Here is a 17406-nt window from a genome sequence, read left to right as displayed (position 1 = left end):
TTTAACAAGTCAAATAGAAAGGGGGAAAAGAAGAACATGATTGTCTTATTGCAAACATAAAGGCAAGTGCAACATTTACATATAAAATACCGGGATTATTGTAAAATTGGGTAAAACTGTTGTTTTATAGAAATATAATATATATACTCACATTTTACTATTTCACCATTTACTCACAGTTTACAAAAACTTTGTACAATTAAAATAAGTAAAAATATCCAGGTGGAGATTTGAAACTTAGGGCTCAAAGAGTTAACTAATAATAATAAATAAAAACTAGCAAACACATTCTAAAAATGAATTAAAACTAACTGAATAAAACAAAATGTCACAATGAGACTAAACTAAAATAATAAAAATCCTAAAACTATTATAACTCTGGTTCAATGATGTTTTCTGCTTGGTGTTTAAATGTTCCCCACTCGTATTACAAACGGTGGCTTTAATGCTGTAAACAAAGAAAACTCTTCAACACTGTAATTATGTATGTTATACTAACACAGCTATCAGATGGAGGAAGCAAACAGGGAGCAGGAGAACTAAAAAAAAACTAATTAGAGGCTTTAACTTTAGAATAAGAGAGGATTGTAAATGCACAGATTCATACAAACTTCATGAATCAGGAACAAGACGTGTTGAGGAATGTAATTCAGTCGTCTTAGCTTGAGCTCCCTCTTTTCTTTTCTTTCCTCTCTTTTATCTGTTTTTGTCTCAGGTTTCTCACGCTCTTGTTACTCCTCTCACTGAGCGCTCGTTCACAAAAGCTTGTCCTCTCTGAGGCGTTTGTTGGTTCGCATAGTGAGGACCTTAAAGAGTCCCAAGCAAGAGATCCAGTGGTTGGATGCAATGTGTTGCACTGGTTGCTTCGTTTTGTGCTGCATGTTTTTATTTTAAACAGAGTAACAACAGCGTTTCTCTCTCTCTCTCTCTCTCTCTGCAGGTTATGAGGGATGGAACCGGGCTCGGTGGTGCGCGCCGTCTTTGAGTTCCTCCCCAGCGTCTCAGAGGAGCTCCCGCTTTTCCCTGGCGATGTCATCGAGGTGCTGGGCGTAGTGGATGAGTTCTGGTTGCTTGGCAACAAAGATGGCGTCACTGGTAAGTTTTCAACAGGTTTTAGCGATCTAGTTAATTCCTTCTTTCTTTCTTTCTTCACTGCTGTCTTTCTTTCTTTCCCTTCTTTCCTTTTTTCCTTCTCTCTTTTCCTCCTTCCTTCCCTGCTTGCTTGCTTCCTTTCCTCCCATTCTTCCTTCCTTCCTTTCTTCCTTCCCTGCTTGTTTTCTTTCTCCTCTTTCTTTCTTTCTTTCTTTCTTTCTTTCTTCTTTCTTTCCATTTCTTCTTCCTGTCCTCCTCCCTTTCCTGTTTGCTTGGTTCCTTTCCTCCTTCCTCCCTCTCTTCCTTCCTTCCCTGCTTGCTTTCCTTCTTCATTCTTTCCTCTTTCCTTCCTTTCCTCCTCCCTTCCTCTCTTCTTTTTCATCCATCCTTCCTGTCTTGCTTGCTTGGTTTTTTTCCTCCTACCTCCCTCTCTCCCTTCCTCCTTTCCTTCCTTGCTTCCTTCCTTCCATACCTTTCATCCACTCCTCCTTGTTTGCTTGGTTCCTTTACTCTTCCCTCATTCCCTCACTTTTTCTTTCCTTCAGTCTTCCATCCCTCCATCTTTCCTTCCTTTCCTCCTTGTGTAAATTTATCATCATGTTGCTCTTCAGAAACCACTGACTGATGTCATTCTTCGTCCTCGTCCTCCTCCGTCTCCAGGTCAGTTCCCCAGCACGTTTGTGGAAGAGGTAACGATCCCCGGCACCAAGCCTGGAGACAGACTCTATGTGTGCATCAATGACTTCAGCTCAGCACAGTCCGGCACTCTGCCCTTAAAGAGAGGTACTTCTGCATTTCCCTGTCATAAACATGTTTAACTGAATGAAAGAAGCTTTTAGTTTTTCTGTCCACATCACATCTAATGTACATTAAAGCCTGTTTTTCATACAGTATCACTGTTTACATTAACAGCTCGTGTTTTCTCAGTTTTACGCTTCTTGTTGATGTCCGAGAGTTCAGGTAAATTAGCTGATTTCTGATTTTCTTTTTTTTGTCCTGTGCTTGAGTCTTTCCCTTCACATTTAAACTTTACTGATTTATCCTTACTTGGTTTTTATTTAGTCACCTAGAAAAGATTTGAAGGAAGGTTGGAAATGTTTTTAATTATGTTAATTCACCAAACTGTCCACTAGATGGCGATGAGAGGCCAACTTGTTCATTTTGATTATTCTTTCTGATGATTCTCCTATTATCATTAGGCCTGACGCAATAAGCAATGAGTCAATTTATCAATTAATTGATAAATTAAAACAAACTCAATAATTTCCATTTTTATGATTTATTTTTTTTCTTTTCTCTCTCTAACAAAAGTCTTCAATCTTGTGATTTGGTTTCAACTCACCGTTTTTCAGAAGGGCAATTTTGTTTACAGAGACTTCATTATTCATTTTATTTGATGTTTCGTTGATTTATTTTGGATATTTAAAATGTCTTCCAGCTCCACAGTTAAATATTCATTTTAATTTAAAGTTTATTGATGTTTGAGAATATGTTCTTGCATTATTTTGCCTTTACGGTTACAATACTTGATAATGGACTCCAAACAACAACATTATTGCTTATTACAATAACTTCTGGGACAATTTATCTTACAGCAACATTTGTTATTGTGACAGGCCTAGTTATCAGCTGTTCTGTGATTCTTTTGTGCTCTTCTCAGTAAAATTTCTCTGCTTTACTTTGTAGAGCAGCTCCCAGTCTAACTGTTGTTTTGTGCTTTTAAATGTTTAGTTTTCTAACACAAAATTAATGCTAGTGGCAAATATTTAAATTAATTCCACATCTTTAAGTCTTATATTAAGTTTCATTGTGTTATCTTTTTATTTTGACTATATCAAGATGGACGGAAGGCCATCTAAGCTTCTCTAAAACTGAATTGCTTCTCTTCTCGATCAACCGTTTGTCACATTATCTGCATTAAATCTGAATCTCTATCTCTTGCTCCATCAAAGATTGCCATAAACTTTTTGTTTAAACAACAACCAGCTGTGTTTTAAATTACAACCAGCTAATCTTTAAAGTTGCTTCTGTTGCTGTTGTGCCGCTAAACATTGCTAAATCAGTCAGCCTCTCCTTGTTGAGGCTTCACCTGGATAAAATTCAAGTTGGTGATGTTAGCTTACCAAGCTCTTAGCAGAATGACTCCCATCTACTTAAACGCTCTGATAAAGGCTTGTAAGCTGACCGGGTCACTCCCGTCACCAAAGGAATGTCGGTTAGCAGTGCCAACACGACGCTCAAGACAAACCAGACTCTATATGTTGTTTCACAATTGAGAAATGACCTACATACTGCTACCAGAACATGGTTTATATCTTTAAGAAACTCTTGAAGACCAAGTTCTTATACATTAGCAACGACCCAGTTTACCTCTCTCAGAACCTGGTTTGTCTTCATTATAGTTTTATTGTGACCTTTTGTTTGTCTAATTTAGTTAGTTTTAATTAGTTTTTACAGTTTTGCCAGTCTTTATTAGTTACTATTAGTTTTATAGTGTTTAGTTTCTCTTAGTTTTTATTAGTTTAAGCCGGGAGTGCACCGACTGCAGTTTTCTGGCCGATCTTTAAAAAGCTTGACTTACCGATTCCAATTTTGACTGATATCTTTTTTATTCTGTCTGAAATGTTGGTAAATACAGTGAAACCTCGCTTACGTTCGGTTATATTCCAAAAATAACCTGCGATAGGCGAAATCCTCGAAGAAATCCTCCTTTATTTTTTACAATTATTATACACGAACGAAACCAAAGATCAAAATCTGTTGTCAGGCCCAAATATTTGTTTAAGAAATAAAAATAGAAGCGTTTTCTTACAAATAACTTTGGTAGTTTTTAGAAATACTGTAAAATAATAATTTTAGTAATCAAACAGGGAGGTTGGACACATTGTGACAGTTCCTCTGACTGTGCCTCTTTGTGCTGACTCCGCTTCACTGTAGCGACTTTTTCTACTGAAAGCCGTGGTGCAGGTGTCTTTTTCCGAGAAGATACCTCCAAATGTTATTTTCCTCCTTCTTTATAGAACGAAACAAAGATTCATTTATTCCGTAATGGCGCCCTACACTCGCTTAGCTTCTACCTTCCTTTACCATGTCCAGAAGCGATAATTAGCATCTTTCTCTGCCTTTTTGGCACGTCTATGGGTGCTTTTGTCGGTGCAGAACGTTTCATCGACATTGTGGATTTTGTCATGGAGATAAGATCAGAGGTTCACATCGGCTTCACATGTAAATGCTGGCCGATCACCGATCTCCCAAAATTAAGGAAACTGGCGCCGGTAAATGGACTAGCCGATACATTTTCATACTTTGGTTAATTTTTAGGTGCAGAATTGAAAATGGTCAAAGTATTATTTTGGGATTATGTATACATTGATTGGGTAATGAATCCTCTACAGAAGATACCATTTTCAAAATATCTATTCAGTTGTTGAACAACAACTGACTGGTGTATTTTTTGTAACTTTTGTGGATTAGTGTAAGCGCCGCCAGGAGGATTATGGAGTAACGTAATTTGCTGACAGCTGACCTAAGCTGCTTGTGTGGGAAAACAAAGAATTTAACATCAGTTCAAAAGGCAAAAAAAAAATTCATAAACACAAAAACGAAAGACATTATATCTATAATCTCAGTTTGCTTTAGTTTTATAAACACACAATATAGTTCCAGTTAGTTATATTTTTCCCCCACTAATTACCATTTTTATTTATTTTAGTTAGCAAAAATGTCATCTTCAATTCAGTTTTTGTTATTTTGTAAATTCTAGTTAACCTTTGGTAGAACCTGCTAGTGGTCGTCCATCTTTGTTGCTTTTATGTGAATTGCATTTTTAAATCCTTGGTTGTAAGTCAAATGCATAAACATATAAAGTCACTAATAATAAATCATGCATGTGTTGAAAAGTAATTGATGAACGAACACTTGCCGTATCAGAAGATCCATAGGAAACGGTCATTATTGTCCGTCCAGTTGTATTTCCTGTGGTTCCACTGGCAGTGCTCCAGTTTTGGACCCGGACACAATGGGAGGTGGAGCCGCCGTTCCTTGGAATGTGACCCCTGTGACTTCTTGCTGACCAAACAAAATTCTTATAATCCCTCAGTCTCAGTACGTCCCATTAAAAGTTATTAAAATTCCTTGCAAAAGATAATTCCTTTGATATCCTGATACAAGCCTCTGGAGAAATGCCAGTTTGATTAAATTAAAGTAAAACAAAGTCGACTAATCAATAAGAAAGGAAATTTTTTTGTTTTGTGTCAGCTCTGAAGGGGTTTCCATCGGCATCGTGAGCATATTTCATATAATAAAATGTAAAGGAAGAAAAAGTCAGGGGGAGATGCTAACCGAAGGCGGAGCTAGCTCGGACTCTGAGGAAGAACAGACTGACAGCAGCGATTATGCCTCCCTCCCCGACGCCCAGCTGGCTAAGAGGCCAGCATCTGAGTCACCTTCCGACCTTACCCCCAAGGTAGGGAAGAGAGGAAGGCTGGAGGAACTCTTCGGTTCTTTCGGAGAGGAATCCAGAGCCTTCCTCGCTGGCTCATCCAATGAGGTCTCGTTCCTAGACTTTGCTCACCAATCAACCCCGGAGGACCCAAACAAGGTAACGGCTTTAGAAAGACGGCCGACACCAAGAGTCCGAAGGGGGAATGGAGCTCCAACCCGACCTACACCACCATGTGGGAAGGAAGAGCTCTGTTCACAGGACAGTCTCTGAACCCGCCTTGTTTTAATGACCGCCCGTTTTTTAACATGGGTTTAAATTAGTATTATCTTGTTTTTAATCCTTTAAAATGTCGTACTTGATTTTAGCCATCATACTCATGACTCTCACCTTCTCAACCATCAATGTTAGAAGTGTGAAGTCGCGAGTTAGAGCCCAGAGTGTTTTATCCTTTTTAAGCTCCGTACAGTCAGATGTGTTTTTACTACAAGAATGTTCACTCCCGTTTTTAAAGACTTACACCCGGTGGCAGGACTTGTGGCCACGGCCGTCTATATGGAGCGGCTCCAATGAAAATAAAAATGACGGCGTGGCCATTTTAATAAACAACCCGCACATCTTGGTGGAGGGGAGCACCGTGGTGAGAGAGGGACGAGCACTTTTAGCAAATCTGACTTTTAACGGACAGGATTTTAACCTCTTAAATATTTATGGCTTTAATGACAAACACGACAGGTATGACTTTTTAGAGGAACTGCAGCCCCACATGCTGGGAACAAAACCTTTAATAATTGGGGGGGATTTTATTGCATTTTATCTAGAAAAGATAGGAAAAGAAATAGACAGGATTTTTAGGTAGACAAAACATCACTTTTATTACAGAGAATCGTTAGGGATTTTAAACTAGTGGACTGTTTTAGAACTATGCATCCTGGAGAGGAGGGCCACACCTGGTTCAGTGGTGACGGCTCTATGGCCTCTCGTATCGATTATTTCTTCATCAGGGATTGCGCCCTAACTGATGCTAGGTTGTCACCGGCTTTCTTTTTTGATCACCTCCTTCTGTCCTGCACGCTTTCACTTCCTTCAGGTGCGACGACCGGGAGAGGTCTGTGGAAACTCAACCGCTCCCTGCTGGAGGACCAGGTTCTGGTCGGCCAGTACCGGGAGCGGTACCACGAGTGGCAGACCCTCCAAGACCTGTACGAAACACGAGCACAGTGGTGGGAGATGGTGAAAGGTAGGACCCAGACTTTCTTTAGACAAGCAGGGAAAAAGAAAAAGGAGAAAGAACAGAGATGCATGATGGGGCTGCAAAAAAGATTACAAAGATATTACTTTTTAAACCAAAAGGGAATGGATTTTAATAAAGAAATAAGTCTAACAACTGGTTGGAGGAAGAATCTGCAATAATGCTTCTTTGTACACTGAGGATGCAGCAATCTGTCAAGTGTCCAGCGTTACACTAACAGTTAAAGCCTGATCCCCACCTTTCTACATTCCTCTCTTCCTGGTTCTTTCAGCCTGGAGTAAATGAAAACCAGCTGAGTTTATGTGTCAAGACTTAGCATGATTAGCCTCCTCACAGTCAGACATTTTTATTTTAATAATCTACTATTGAAATAACATTTGCATCATCTATAAGCAGCAGTTAATGGACAGAAATATGGCTTCACTAGGATTCAAAACATTTTACCTGAGTTTCCAGGTTACAGTTTGGACTCTTCAGTCCAGCAGAGAGAAGCTTCACTCCTGAATCCTGCAGGTTGTTGTTACTCAGGTCCAGTTCTCTGAGACTGGAGGACTGGGAGCTGAGAACTGAGGACAGAGCTTCACAGCTTCTCTCTGAGAGGTTACAGCCACTCAGTCTGAGGAGAGAGTGAAAAAACTCTGTTAGTAGGCAATTCTTCAAAATTGTTTTCCAAACAACAAATATTTTTGTTTAGTAATCTATCAATTATTCTTATGATTAATCGAGTAATTGGATAAAAAAATTATAAAATAAATTAATGCCGCAAGCGGCGTCGTGCAGCCCTCGCAGCTCAGCACCGCTCCGGCCTATTGGCCACCGCAGGGTGCCGGCACTGCCACCCGCCAGCCACTGTAGACCCTCTGGCACAGTTCCCGCACCCGTCCACCAGGCGATATGCACCTACGCATTCGGCAGTGCTCTCCGACGACGCACAAAAAATCTGGCAAACTGGGTGATGATATATAGCTGTTGCTATAAAAATTGAGCCCAGTGTTGCTGCGGCGCTAAAACAGCGAAGGGAAAAGGGCTAACGTACGGCTAATCCAATTAATTTTAAAGTTTAACAATAAAGCTGCACATGTGTTTGGGGTTTCTTCAAATCTTTGGGGGCAATTTGCAGTGACCAACTGACCTGACCGACATGTTTTAGGAGATGTGGGGGGAACCGGAGCACCCGGAGAAAACCCACGCAAACACGGGGAGACCATGCAAACTCCACACAGATGGTGTCTGTGAAGACGCAGCGCTAACCGCTGCACCACCGTGCTGCCCACGTTTTTTCCAATTGCGTTGGGAAGGGATCTATTTTCTAGTTTGTCAATGGGGGGAAAAACTTTTTAAATTTGGTCTTGACGGAGCGTGGCATGGCGCCCCGTTCACAGAGGCTACAACCTCCATGCGTTTGATTCCAGTCCTCGGTTCGTCTCCTGCACGTCTTTCTCCTTCTCTAAATATCAAAATCAAGAACTTTAGACACGATCTTGATTGTCTTCACTTGTTTGTTTCTTTTTTGGCTTCTTCCATCCCAGAGTGTTTCGTACCTTCTTCCAAAATGAATTTTTAGACTTTTTCTTTTTACCATCTGGATTGTCCAAATCCTGCAGGATGGTTTCTCCAGCGACCTCGGTCTCTTCTGAGGATTCTGGATCCATGGAAGAACCTGATAGAGGTTCTCCTGAAAGATCCTCCTCTGAAGAAACCTCTTGATTTAATACTTTAACTTGGTTCTGTGAGTTTTCTTCCTTCTCTTGGGAAACTGTGATGGGTTGTTGTTGGAAACCTTTTTCCTCGGCTCTCAGAGTGTCGGCCAGCAGCAGATCGTCTCTCGCTCTTTGTAAATCATTTTTCACACAAATGAGCTCCTCCTGGTGTTTTTCTACTTGATGTTTTAATGCAGTTACTTCGGTTTCAAACCGACTGTTTAGCTCCATGTACAAACCGCTAACATTCTCCAGCTCAGCCTTGGCACTCCTTTCCTTGTCTTGCAGGATTTTCTTCTCTGATGTTGTTATTTCTTGGAGGATGGCATATTCAGCTCTCAGCTTCTCTAGAAGCTTCTTGTCCTCCTCTGTTTGCTCCAGGTGAGCTTTTCTCTCCTGCTCTACCTGATGCTGGTATGTCTCGATTTCTCCTGACATTTTGTGGAGGAGCTCCTCCTTCTCAGCTCTCATATGGTCTAGAAGCTTCTTGTCCTCCTCTGTTTGCTCCAGGTGAGCTTTTCTCTGCTGCTCTACCTGCTGCTTGTATGTCTCAACCTCCTGCTGTAAATCCATATTGTCTCTTTCAAACCTACGTTTTATCTCCTCGTGCGAAATGTGAACCTGATCCAGTTTGTTCAGCATCTGCTTCTCTCTCTTTCTCAGAATTATGATTTCTCTAGCCATTTTTCGAAAGAGCTCCTCCTTCTCTGCTTTCAGCTTGTTGACTAGCTTCAGACTCTCTTTCTGCCTTTCTATGTTTGCGTCTTTCTCACGTTTCACCTCCTGCCTTACCAGAGAAATGTCTGCATCATATTTACATCTCAGCTCCTTGTAGGAAGTCTTAAGTTGGTCCAGTTCTTCTTGGACAGCCTCAGTTTTCTTTCTCTCAGCCTGTATTCCAGCAACAAATGCTTCCTGGCTGAGGAGGTGGGCCACCTTTAAATCCTCAAACTCCTGCTGCAAGGTCTTCTTCTTCATGTTTTTCACACTGTCGTAAAATTTGGATGCAATGTTTGCAGCGTAAAGTTCTCCTGGATCACTGAACATCTCTTCTCTCTCTTCTCTCTCTAGTCTCTCTAGTCTCTCTAGTTCCCTCATTGCCTCTTCGGCCTCGTTGATGAGAGTTTCTCTGAGAGCTTCCTGCCTTTTTAGACTCAGTTCCATCTCTTCCAGTTTGGCCTCCAGCTCGGCCGGGTTTTGGTCATCTTCTAACCTCCCCTTGCAACAAGACTTCAAATCCTCAAAGTCTTGTTGCAAAGGCTTCTCATTCATGTCTTTCACAGCGTTGTGAACCTTGGAAGGAGTGACATCAGAGTTAAGGTCTCCTGGATCACTGGACATCTCTTGACTCTCTTGTGTCTCTAGTCTCTCTAGTTCTCTCTTTGCCTCTTTGACCTCGTTGATAAATCTCTCTCTGAGGGCTTCCTGCTGTTTTAGCCGGAGTTCCATCTCTTCCAGCTCCGCCTCCAGGTCGGCCATGTCTTGGTTGTCTTCTATCCCGGCGTTCTCCATTTCCAGACTAGAGTCCAGTCTGTGGGTTTCCTCATCTAAGATATCCAGATGTGCAGGAGCGAAGCTGCCTTGGGGGTCTTGCTGGACTCCCGTTCTCGCCTGGGGTCCCATCATTTTGTTGCAGTATTGCTGAAATAAGTGAAACATTTCTCCTCAATACAATCACTAAAGTTGTCAATTGGTAAACTACCTTAAAGAGCTTTGCGCACGTCTGAACTGGTCAGTGATATTGCAAGCAATGAAAAATATGCAGAATTGTGTCACATACAATTCTGCAGTTGATGACATCACAGACTGCATCGCCAGTGACATCACAGAGTCTTCCTTTGCTGGCGGTGTGACATCATTCCACCACCAAATATCTCACTATTTATTCTTGTTTACATTCAAAATAGTCCATGATTCACTCGTTTTTATCCAAACTCATTTCCGTTTTGGGCCAGATCAAAAACCTGAATGTTCATAAAGGGCCTGTTGTGCCAGAACATATTGATGAAAACCAATTAAATTGTTAAAATATCAATAAATAGGTGCTTCAGCATCAATAAGTGTTTCTTAAAATAACATAATATTGAACATCTTTTCACACTAATCAGTTCATCCAGGATTGTTTTTGTGCTTTTCTGCAATCATCACAGATTTTGTGGCGCTAAGTTAGAAATATCTGTAAGGAATTTTTGACAATATTTGCGCTAACATATGATGTTAAATGTGATCTTTTATTAATCGCTCTATCGGTCATGGACTATAACTTGACATCAGGTCAGGCTGAGACAGCGGGCACTTGATCCCAAATGTTTATGGTCAATTTTGAGAAAAAAATGTTGATAAACTCAGAAAACATGTTGATAAACTCAGAAAACATGTTGATAAACTCAGAAAACATGTTGATAAACTCAGAAAACATGTTGATAAACTCAGAAAAATGTTGATAAACTCAGAAAACATGTTGATAAACTCAGAAAAATGTTGATAAACTCAGAAAACATGTTGATAAACTCAGAAAACATGTTGATAAACTCAGAAAACATGTTGATAAACTCAGAAAAATGTTGATAAACTCAGAAAACATGTTGATAAACTCAGAAAACATGTTGATAAACTCAGAAAACATGAGGGGATCTGTTGATTTTTGTGTGAATTTTGCGGTTATTTGTTAAAACTGGAGGGGCCCATTGCTATGATTTGGAGTCTAGAGGGCCACATAAAAAGCTATGTGGGCCAGATTTGGCCCTCGGGCCTTGAGTTTGACACACGTGCCATATATGATAATCTATAGAACTTTTTTCAATATCTATACATTTTGAAGTTAATTTTGCTTTTTTAGTCAAACATTTATTTTCTTTTGTATTGTGGAAAAAGAGAGTGGGAAAGAAAATTTATAATAAATCGATGTAAACAATATGAAAAAGTAAAAGATAAAAACTAAAACTATTGATTTATAAATCTTGTTGAAAGTTGGTATTACCAGGGTTTTCGACCTCTCCCCTGACGTCCCGAAAGAGGGTCAAAAGACCCTGAGTCCAAACTGACGACTCTGATGGTTCAAATTAGCATCCCTTCTTCAATTGAAAATGTGGCCGTTGACCGTCGGGCCAGAAGGTAGGAGTGTGAATAGTCCATGTTGGGGGTGGGTGCGATCTATGATGGAGGCAGCTCTACAGTAGACTCTCCTGTAGGTAATGCTCTTCAGTCTAGTTTTGAAGCATACATGAAGTGTTTTTGGAGAGATGTGACCTTTTGCAGCTGATCCATGATGTTGTGCTGCATTATCCAGGTCATTTTGCCAAATGTACATAGAGTTTGCAAAACATACAATCTGTTTCAAGAAATATGCAAAGGTTTTTCTAAAAGAAATTAGTAATGTTTTTCTTTTAAATAAAGCTAAGTGGGTTTAAAATGACAGTTTAGAAATAAACTAACCAAATTAATTGTGTTGATCCACCTCAAAAAAATCATGCAAAAAGTGTAAGCAAAAGAAATCTGGGAGACTTTGCACATGCAAATTTGCATGCAGCCTTTTGTGCTGTGGAGGATAAATAGGTGACTGCTTCACCTAATTAGTTCACAAGAACTAATGGCATTTATTTCAGTCATAATCTTGCGGGGGGTGACCAAGGTTCCATCACTATGTGACAGCTGGTCAGCAAACCTGGCAAACATGATTGACATGGCAGCACTGAATGCACATGTGCTTTATCAGGCATGCATTGGGGTGCAGGAGAGACGGGTGGACTTCCTGGTTGAGCTTGCAAAAGAGTTGGGTAACTCTCATGTGAGTGAGAAGAAGGCACACAAGGAGAAACTGCTTCGGCAACAACCTTCCACACCCAGCTCAGGCAAAAGGGCGAAGTGTCAGGTCAACCATCGATGGAGGATGAGTGTCCCGAGGCCGAAACATCATCAGTGATCCCTCACACCCCCACCATGGACTGTTCTCCCTGCTGCCCTCTGGAAAGAGGTTCCGCAGCATCCGGTGCAGGTCCACCAGGTTCCAAAACAGCTTTTTCCCACTTGCCATCAGACTGCTGAACTCTTAACTGGACTGCACTCAAAAACTGGTCTCCACTTTATACCTTGCACATGTACAGAGCTAAATAACTTCTATTTTACTGTCATTCCTGCACTTTATATTTTATATTTAGATTTATATTTATATTTTATACTGTATTTTATTTTATTCTGGAGTAACCTCACAACATTGGAACCTCAAACATTGTCCTGAGCCGTATGCAACGAAATTTCGTTCTGTATACACCCTGTGCATGCAAAATGATAATAAAGTCAGTCTAAGTCTAAGTCTAAGTCTAAGGAACAATTGTGCAACTGTGAGATGCGTTGAGGCCATTACCAGGGTAATTACCAGGGTAATTACCAGGGTAATTACCAGGGTAATGGCCTTATTTACAGAACAAAAGCGCCTGTAGCTAAAATCCTTCAGGTCAGTCGACCCGTCTCTGGACTCCAAAGGTAGAAATGTTAAATGACCTTTCTCTGGTATTGCGTGTGTTAATTGGTGAGCTTTCCTGCTGTTATTTTTCAGTTGAAGCTAAGTTTAGTTCAGCAGGGTTGCCTTGGTAACAGTGTTTGTTTATACTAATAGGCCAGCCTTCCTACTGTTATTTTTCAGTTGAATTTAAGTTTAATCTTGAATTACTTTATAGATCTAGAGGCTGTTTGTTTATTTCAGCTACCAGGCAGAATCAAACAGAAAACAGAGAAATAGTCAGAGATCAGGCAGTCCATATTAATTCGCAGACTGTTGAGACAGATTATACTCCAAAGGACAAACTGGACAAACTCCAAAGACTTTGGACCGTGCTTCAGTAGTAAATTCAAGGTAACTGTCCTCTTGTGTTTGTCCTCACTCTCTAATTGGAGTGTCTGTGTGGATGAGTTGTTCCAGCAAATACTCCCAAAGCAACATAAAGCCTAACTCTTTGCAATGTCCACCTTGCATGTTTTGGGTGTTTCCCTTCTGCCAAGCACCTGAGTGGGTGATTTATTCACTTGGTGGCATACAGAGGAGGTCATGCAATATTTTGAATAAGGTATTTTGGAACATCTAAAATATGCAGGACAAATGCTCATCACACTGCTTAGATTTTATTTGGAAATAAACTTTGAAAACTGAAATCTCCAAAAAATTCAAATTTTTTTTGGAGATTCAATTCAGATTTTGAATCTCCAAAATTCAGATTTTGGATAGTCAAAAATCTCCAAAATTTTGCTCAATTCAGATTTTTAGTAAAATCCAAATGTTTTGCGTGGTTGTTCACATTTCCAAGTTTATGTGACTTGTATGTGAACTCCTGTGTGAACTGCAAATGACGTAGAAGTGTCTCACATGTACAGAAGGGTACACAATAAGGTCACATGTAGCGAGGGTGCTCAGTGTTTGCAGAAGTAAGCATGGATGCTACTGGTGGAGGGTATTTTGCGAATTTAAGGTTGTTGTTCGACAGGAACCATCACATTAACAACTTAATCCTCATTATAGTCTGCCATGATTGTTGTTTTTCTTCCTGCTTGCTCGTATCAGAATGCAGAATAGTGACATTTGTAGAGCATCAGGTCAGATGAATGCGACCATATTGTACAGATTCAGGCCACAAAGATCAGATACGTGTCGGCTAGTAGCCAGGCTTGCATTTGTAAAAGTCTGATTTGTGTTGTTCAGACTGTCCTTAAAAGATCAGGTGTAGGTTGTACAAAGGCAAATAAATTGTATTTGGGTCACTTCAGGCTGCAGTGTGACCACAGCCAGAGTTTGTTGTGACTAAGTGTGAAAAACATAATGGTATACAAAAAGTTTTTGGAAGGCACTTTATTATGGGAGAGATTTCTTGATTAATTCATTTGCATTGATATTCATTTAATTCCCTCTACTCTCTGTGTTTCTCTAGGTGATGTTGTAGTGGGAGAGACGAGAGGGTCCCTGAACCTCGGGGATTCCTGGCAACGAGGCAGTAATGCTTGGGGTCTCCGTGGTCTCTTCCCTGTGTCATGTGTCAAGGAGCTGAACCTCTCTGGTCGATCGAGGCAGCTGTCTGAGCGCTCGGCTCAGGCGCAGGCTCTAGAGCTCCCACCCTACGCACTAGGCCAGGCCAGGGCTCTTATGAGCCTACATGCACAGCTCAACGAAGAGCTGGACTTCCGCGAAGGCGACTTGATCATCATCACAGGACTTCCTGAGCCGGGCTGGTTTCAGGGGGAGTTAGAGGGCCAAAGGGGCATATTCCCAGAGGGTTTTGTTGAACTCCTGGGCCCTCTACGGTCTCCTCAAGTCCCAGATGATGGCCAGTATTTAAATGAAGACAGTCAGGAGTTAATCTACAAGGATGCTTATGATGCTGGAGAGGGGACTGAAGAGGAAGTTATGGAAGAAGGGGAAGTTTTTCTAGATCAAGAAGAAGAACAACCGCAGGAAGCTATCATAGAGGAAGAGCATGAGGAGGAAGAAGAGGAGGGTCTCTGTGGAGTTGGGCTGTATGAGTTTCGGGCCATAGAGCCAGGCGAGTTGGACTTCAACGTAGGAGATCGCATTCGTATTGTGAGCACTTTGGAAGACGGTTGGCTGGAGGGGGAACTGCGAGGGCAGCGGGGAATCTTTCCTCATCGTTTCATCAAAATGGAAGGAAATGAGCAGAAAACTGCGGAGGAAAAACATGCTGAAGAAGAGAAAGACAATGATGAAAACTCCAACCACACAAGTCCCAATGGGTCTGAAAATGTGCCTGAATCAAGGGTGTATGAGGACCATACCGTCTGGGACTTGGACTACTTTGAGAATACCCAAGAACAAAGCTTAATGCATGAATATAGCACAGCTACGGGTCAAGCTAGAACCATAGAGCAGAATGAAATGAACAGAAGACCTGAGTTGCAGCCGCATAGACCTGCCCCCCCACCTAACAGGCCATCTGAGAGACCCAGATCTACTCCTCCAGCGAGGCCTAGACTACCTCCTCGGCCAAGCCTACCTCCACATCGCTCTGGGCTTCAGGTTAGCCCAAAGTCCAATGGAAACCAACCCAACTATACTAACAAAAACCGTCGAACATTACAACCTAAACGAACTCAGAGCCTTAATAACTGTGCGCCTGGTTGGTCAAAAGACAAGACGTATCTCCAAAGACCACCAGCAGAAATTTCCACCACAAATAACAGATCCTCCAGTATTTCCCACACATTAAATACCATCATAGAAGGTAATAAACAACAAAGACTAACTCGCCATGCCAGTATGAGTGATGCTGACATGACACATAGTGCTGTTGCACATTCTCATTACCAAAATAAAACACGAGGCCCTAATGGGACACTCCCGACATCCATCACTTCAGAAGCCCTGGCAACATCAGCCAGTGACCTAGAAGCCAAGCTGTCCCAGCAGCTTTTTGAGTTTGAGAAAAGCTTGACCTCTTCTTACAGTGAAACCAATGTGAGCTCTGCTGCTTTTAGGGACCCTTCGCCCTCGGCTGACCTGAACCAGCAATCCCAAGTTTCCCGGCACTTTTCCATTCTGGGCTACAGCAACGAAAACGACATCATCCGAGGTTCCTCGCATTCCCCCGTCTCCAACCTTTCGCATTCCAACAACTCCTCGTTGGAGAGACGCAGAACCCTTCGCCCACCGCCTCCTCGCCCTCGAGTCCAGCGCCCGCCACCCCCCACTGTGTACAGACCAACTCGTCCTGCTCCGCGCCCCCCTGCTCGCTCACCAAGACAAAACGCCTCTTATCCAGCCGACACGGAAAGAACAAACAGCCCCAGCTTCTACAACCTTGAGAAAACCACCACCAACGACGCAGTCGAGATTCACACTGAGTTAGGCGACCCCACGGCCACCCACGAACACGAAACCCTGCAGGATACAGACCCAGACCTGAACAGGGAGATGGAGGCAGAAACTGAGAGACAGAGGGAGGAGGAGGAACAGTACCAAGTGCTGCTGCGGCTCCAGGAAGTGGAGCAGGAGATGGAGGAATATGCTCGGACTGCGGAGGAGCTCAGAGCGATGTTGGAGGAGGAGGAAGAGGAGACGGCACGCATGCAGACCTTAGAGAATCTGGAGTTCTGTAACTACACACTGGAGACACTGGCCTTGGAGCAGCAGCATCTACAAGGTAAGACCGAACGTTGGTTTAAGAATCACAGAAACATCAGGACCTATTTACTCACCTAAAATAAATCACACATACTTCTGTTACAGAAAACTATTGATTAGCGATATACCATCCAGCCATGAGAACTAGCAAATAGCATGGTAACCTCAGGGTTGCCAGATCTGGCTGACAGTTCCCAGCACAAAACAACAGAAAACCTCCCCAACTCCTAAAAACCCAGGATTTTTGTTTTACAGTACTACTACATAGTGACCTGAGTGAAGTTGCCGCCCCTTCCCACCTTCTTCAAATCAGATAAAATTGGTGTCAAACGTTTGTGTTACATTTGTGCTACAAAAAGTTTTGTCTGTGCTGCTTTGGCTTTGAAGATAACAATGAAAGTTTAAAGGACAAAAGGCCATCCAGCCCCCCCCTGACCCCCAACTTTTAAAAAAATCTAAATGAGCTTTAAACATTGATTAATATCTTCTAAACCAAAGCAACACAAACCAAAACTTTTTGCTGCACAAACCAACACAAACATAGTCGAGTTGATTGACACCAATTTTGTTTGATTTGAAAAAGGTGGGAGGCTGGTTGACCTTTCATGACCTCTAGAAATATTTCTAAATATCTTTAAAATGATAGCGGCACAAACGAAAAGTTTTGCTGCACAAACGCAGCACAAACGTTTGACACCAATTTTGTTTGATTTAAAGAAGGCGAGGGGGCAACTTCACTCTACATAGTGACACTTGATTAACCAATGACTTATCAGTGATCGTGTCACGTCCAACAGAT

The 17406-nt window shown here is 41.7% G+C and overlaps 1 protein-coding gene across 2 annotated transcripts in view; it reads left to right on the top strand.

The window, feature by feature from the left end:
• dnmbp (dynamin binding protein) overlaps positions 1 to 17406 on the top strand; it is a 67266-nt gene that overhangs the window by 16699 nt on the left and 33161 nt on the right. Inside the window, exons 2-5 of one of the 2 annotated variants that reach the window (XM_032573541.1) lie at positions 941 to 1095; positions 1753 to 1875; positions 2020 to 2052; positions 14404 to 16626. In XM_032573541.1, the coding sequence (XP_032429432.1) occupies positions 951 to 1095; positions 1753 to 1875; positions 2020 to 2052; positions 14404 to 16626 (2524 nt within the window). In that variant the 5' untranslated portion in view covers positions 941 to 950. The remainder of the gene's footprint in view (positions 1 to 940; positions 1096 to 1752; positions 1876 to 2019; positions 2053 to 14403; positions 16627 to 17406) is intronic. The other variant, XM_032573542.1, reaches the window with a different exon arrangement.

Source organism: Xiphophorus hellerii, chromosome 10, assembly GCF_003331165.1.
Source record: "Xiphophorus hellerii strain 12219 chromosome 10, Xiphophorus_hellerii-4.1, whole genome shotgun sequence".
NCBI lineage: Eukaryota > Metazoa > Chordata > Actinopteri > Cyprinodontiformes > Poeciliidae > Xiphophorus > Xiphophorus hellerii.
This window is presented reverse-complemented; position numbering and strand designations above follow the sequence as displayed.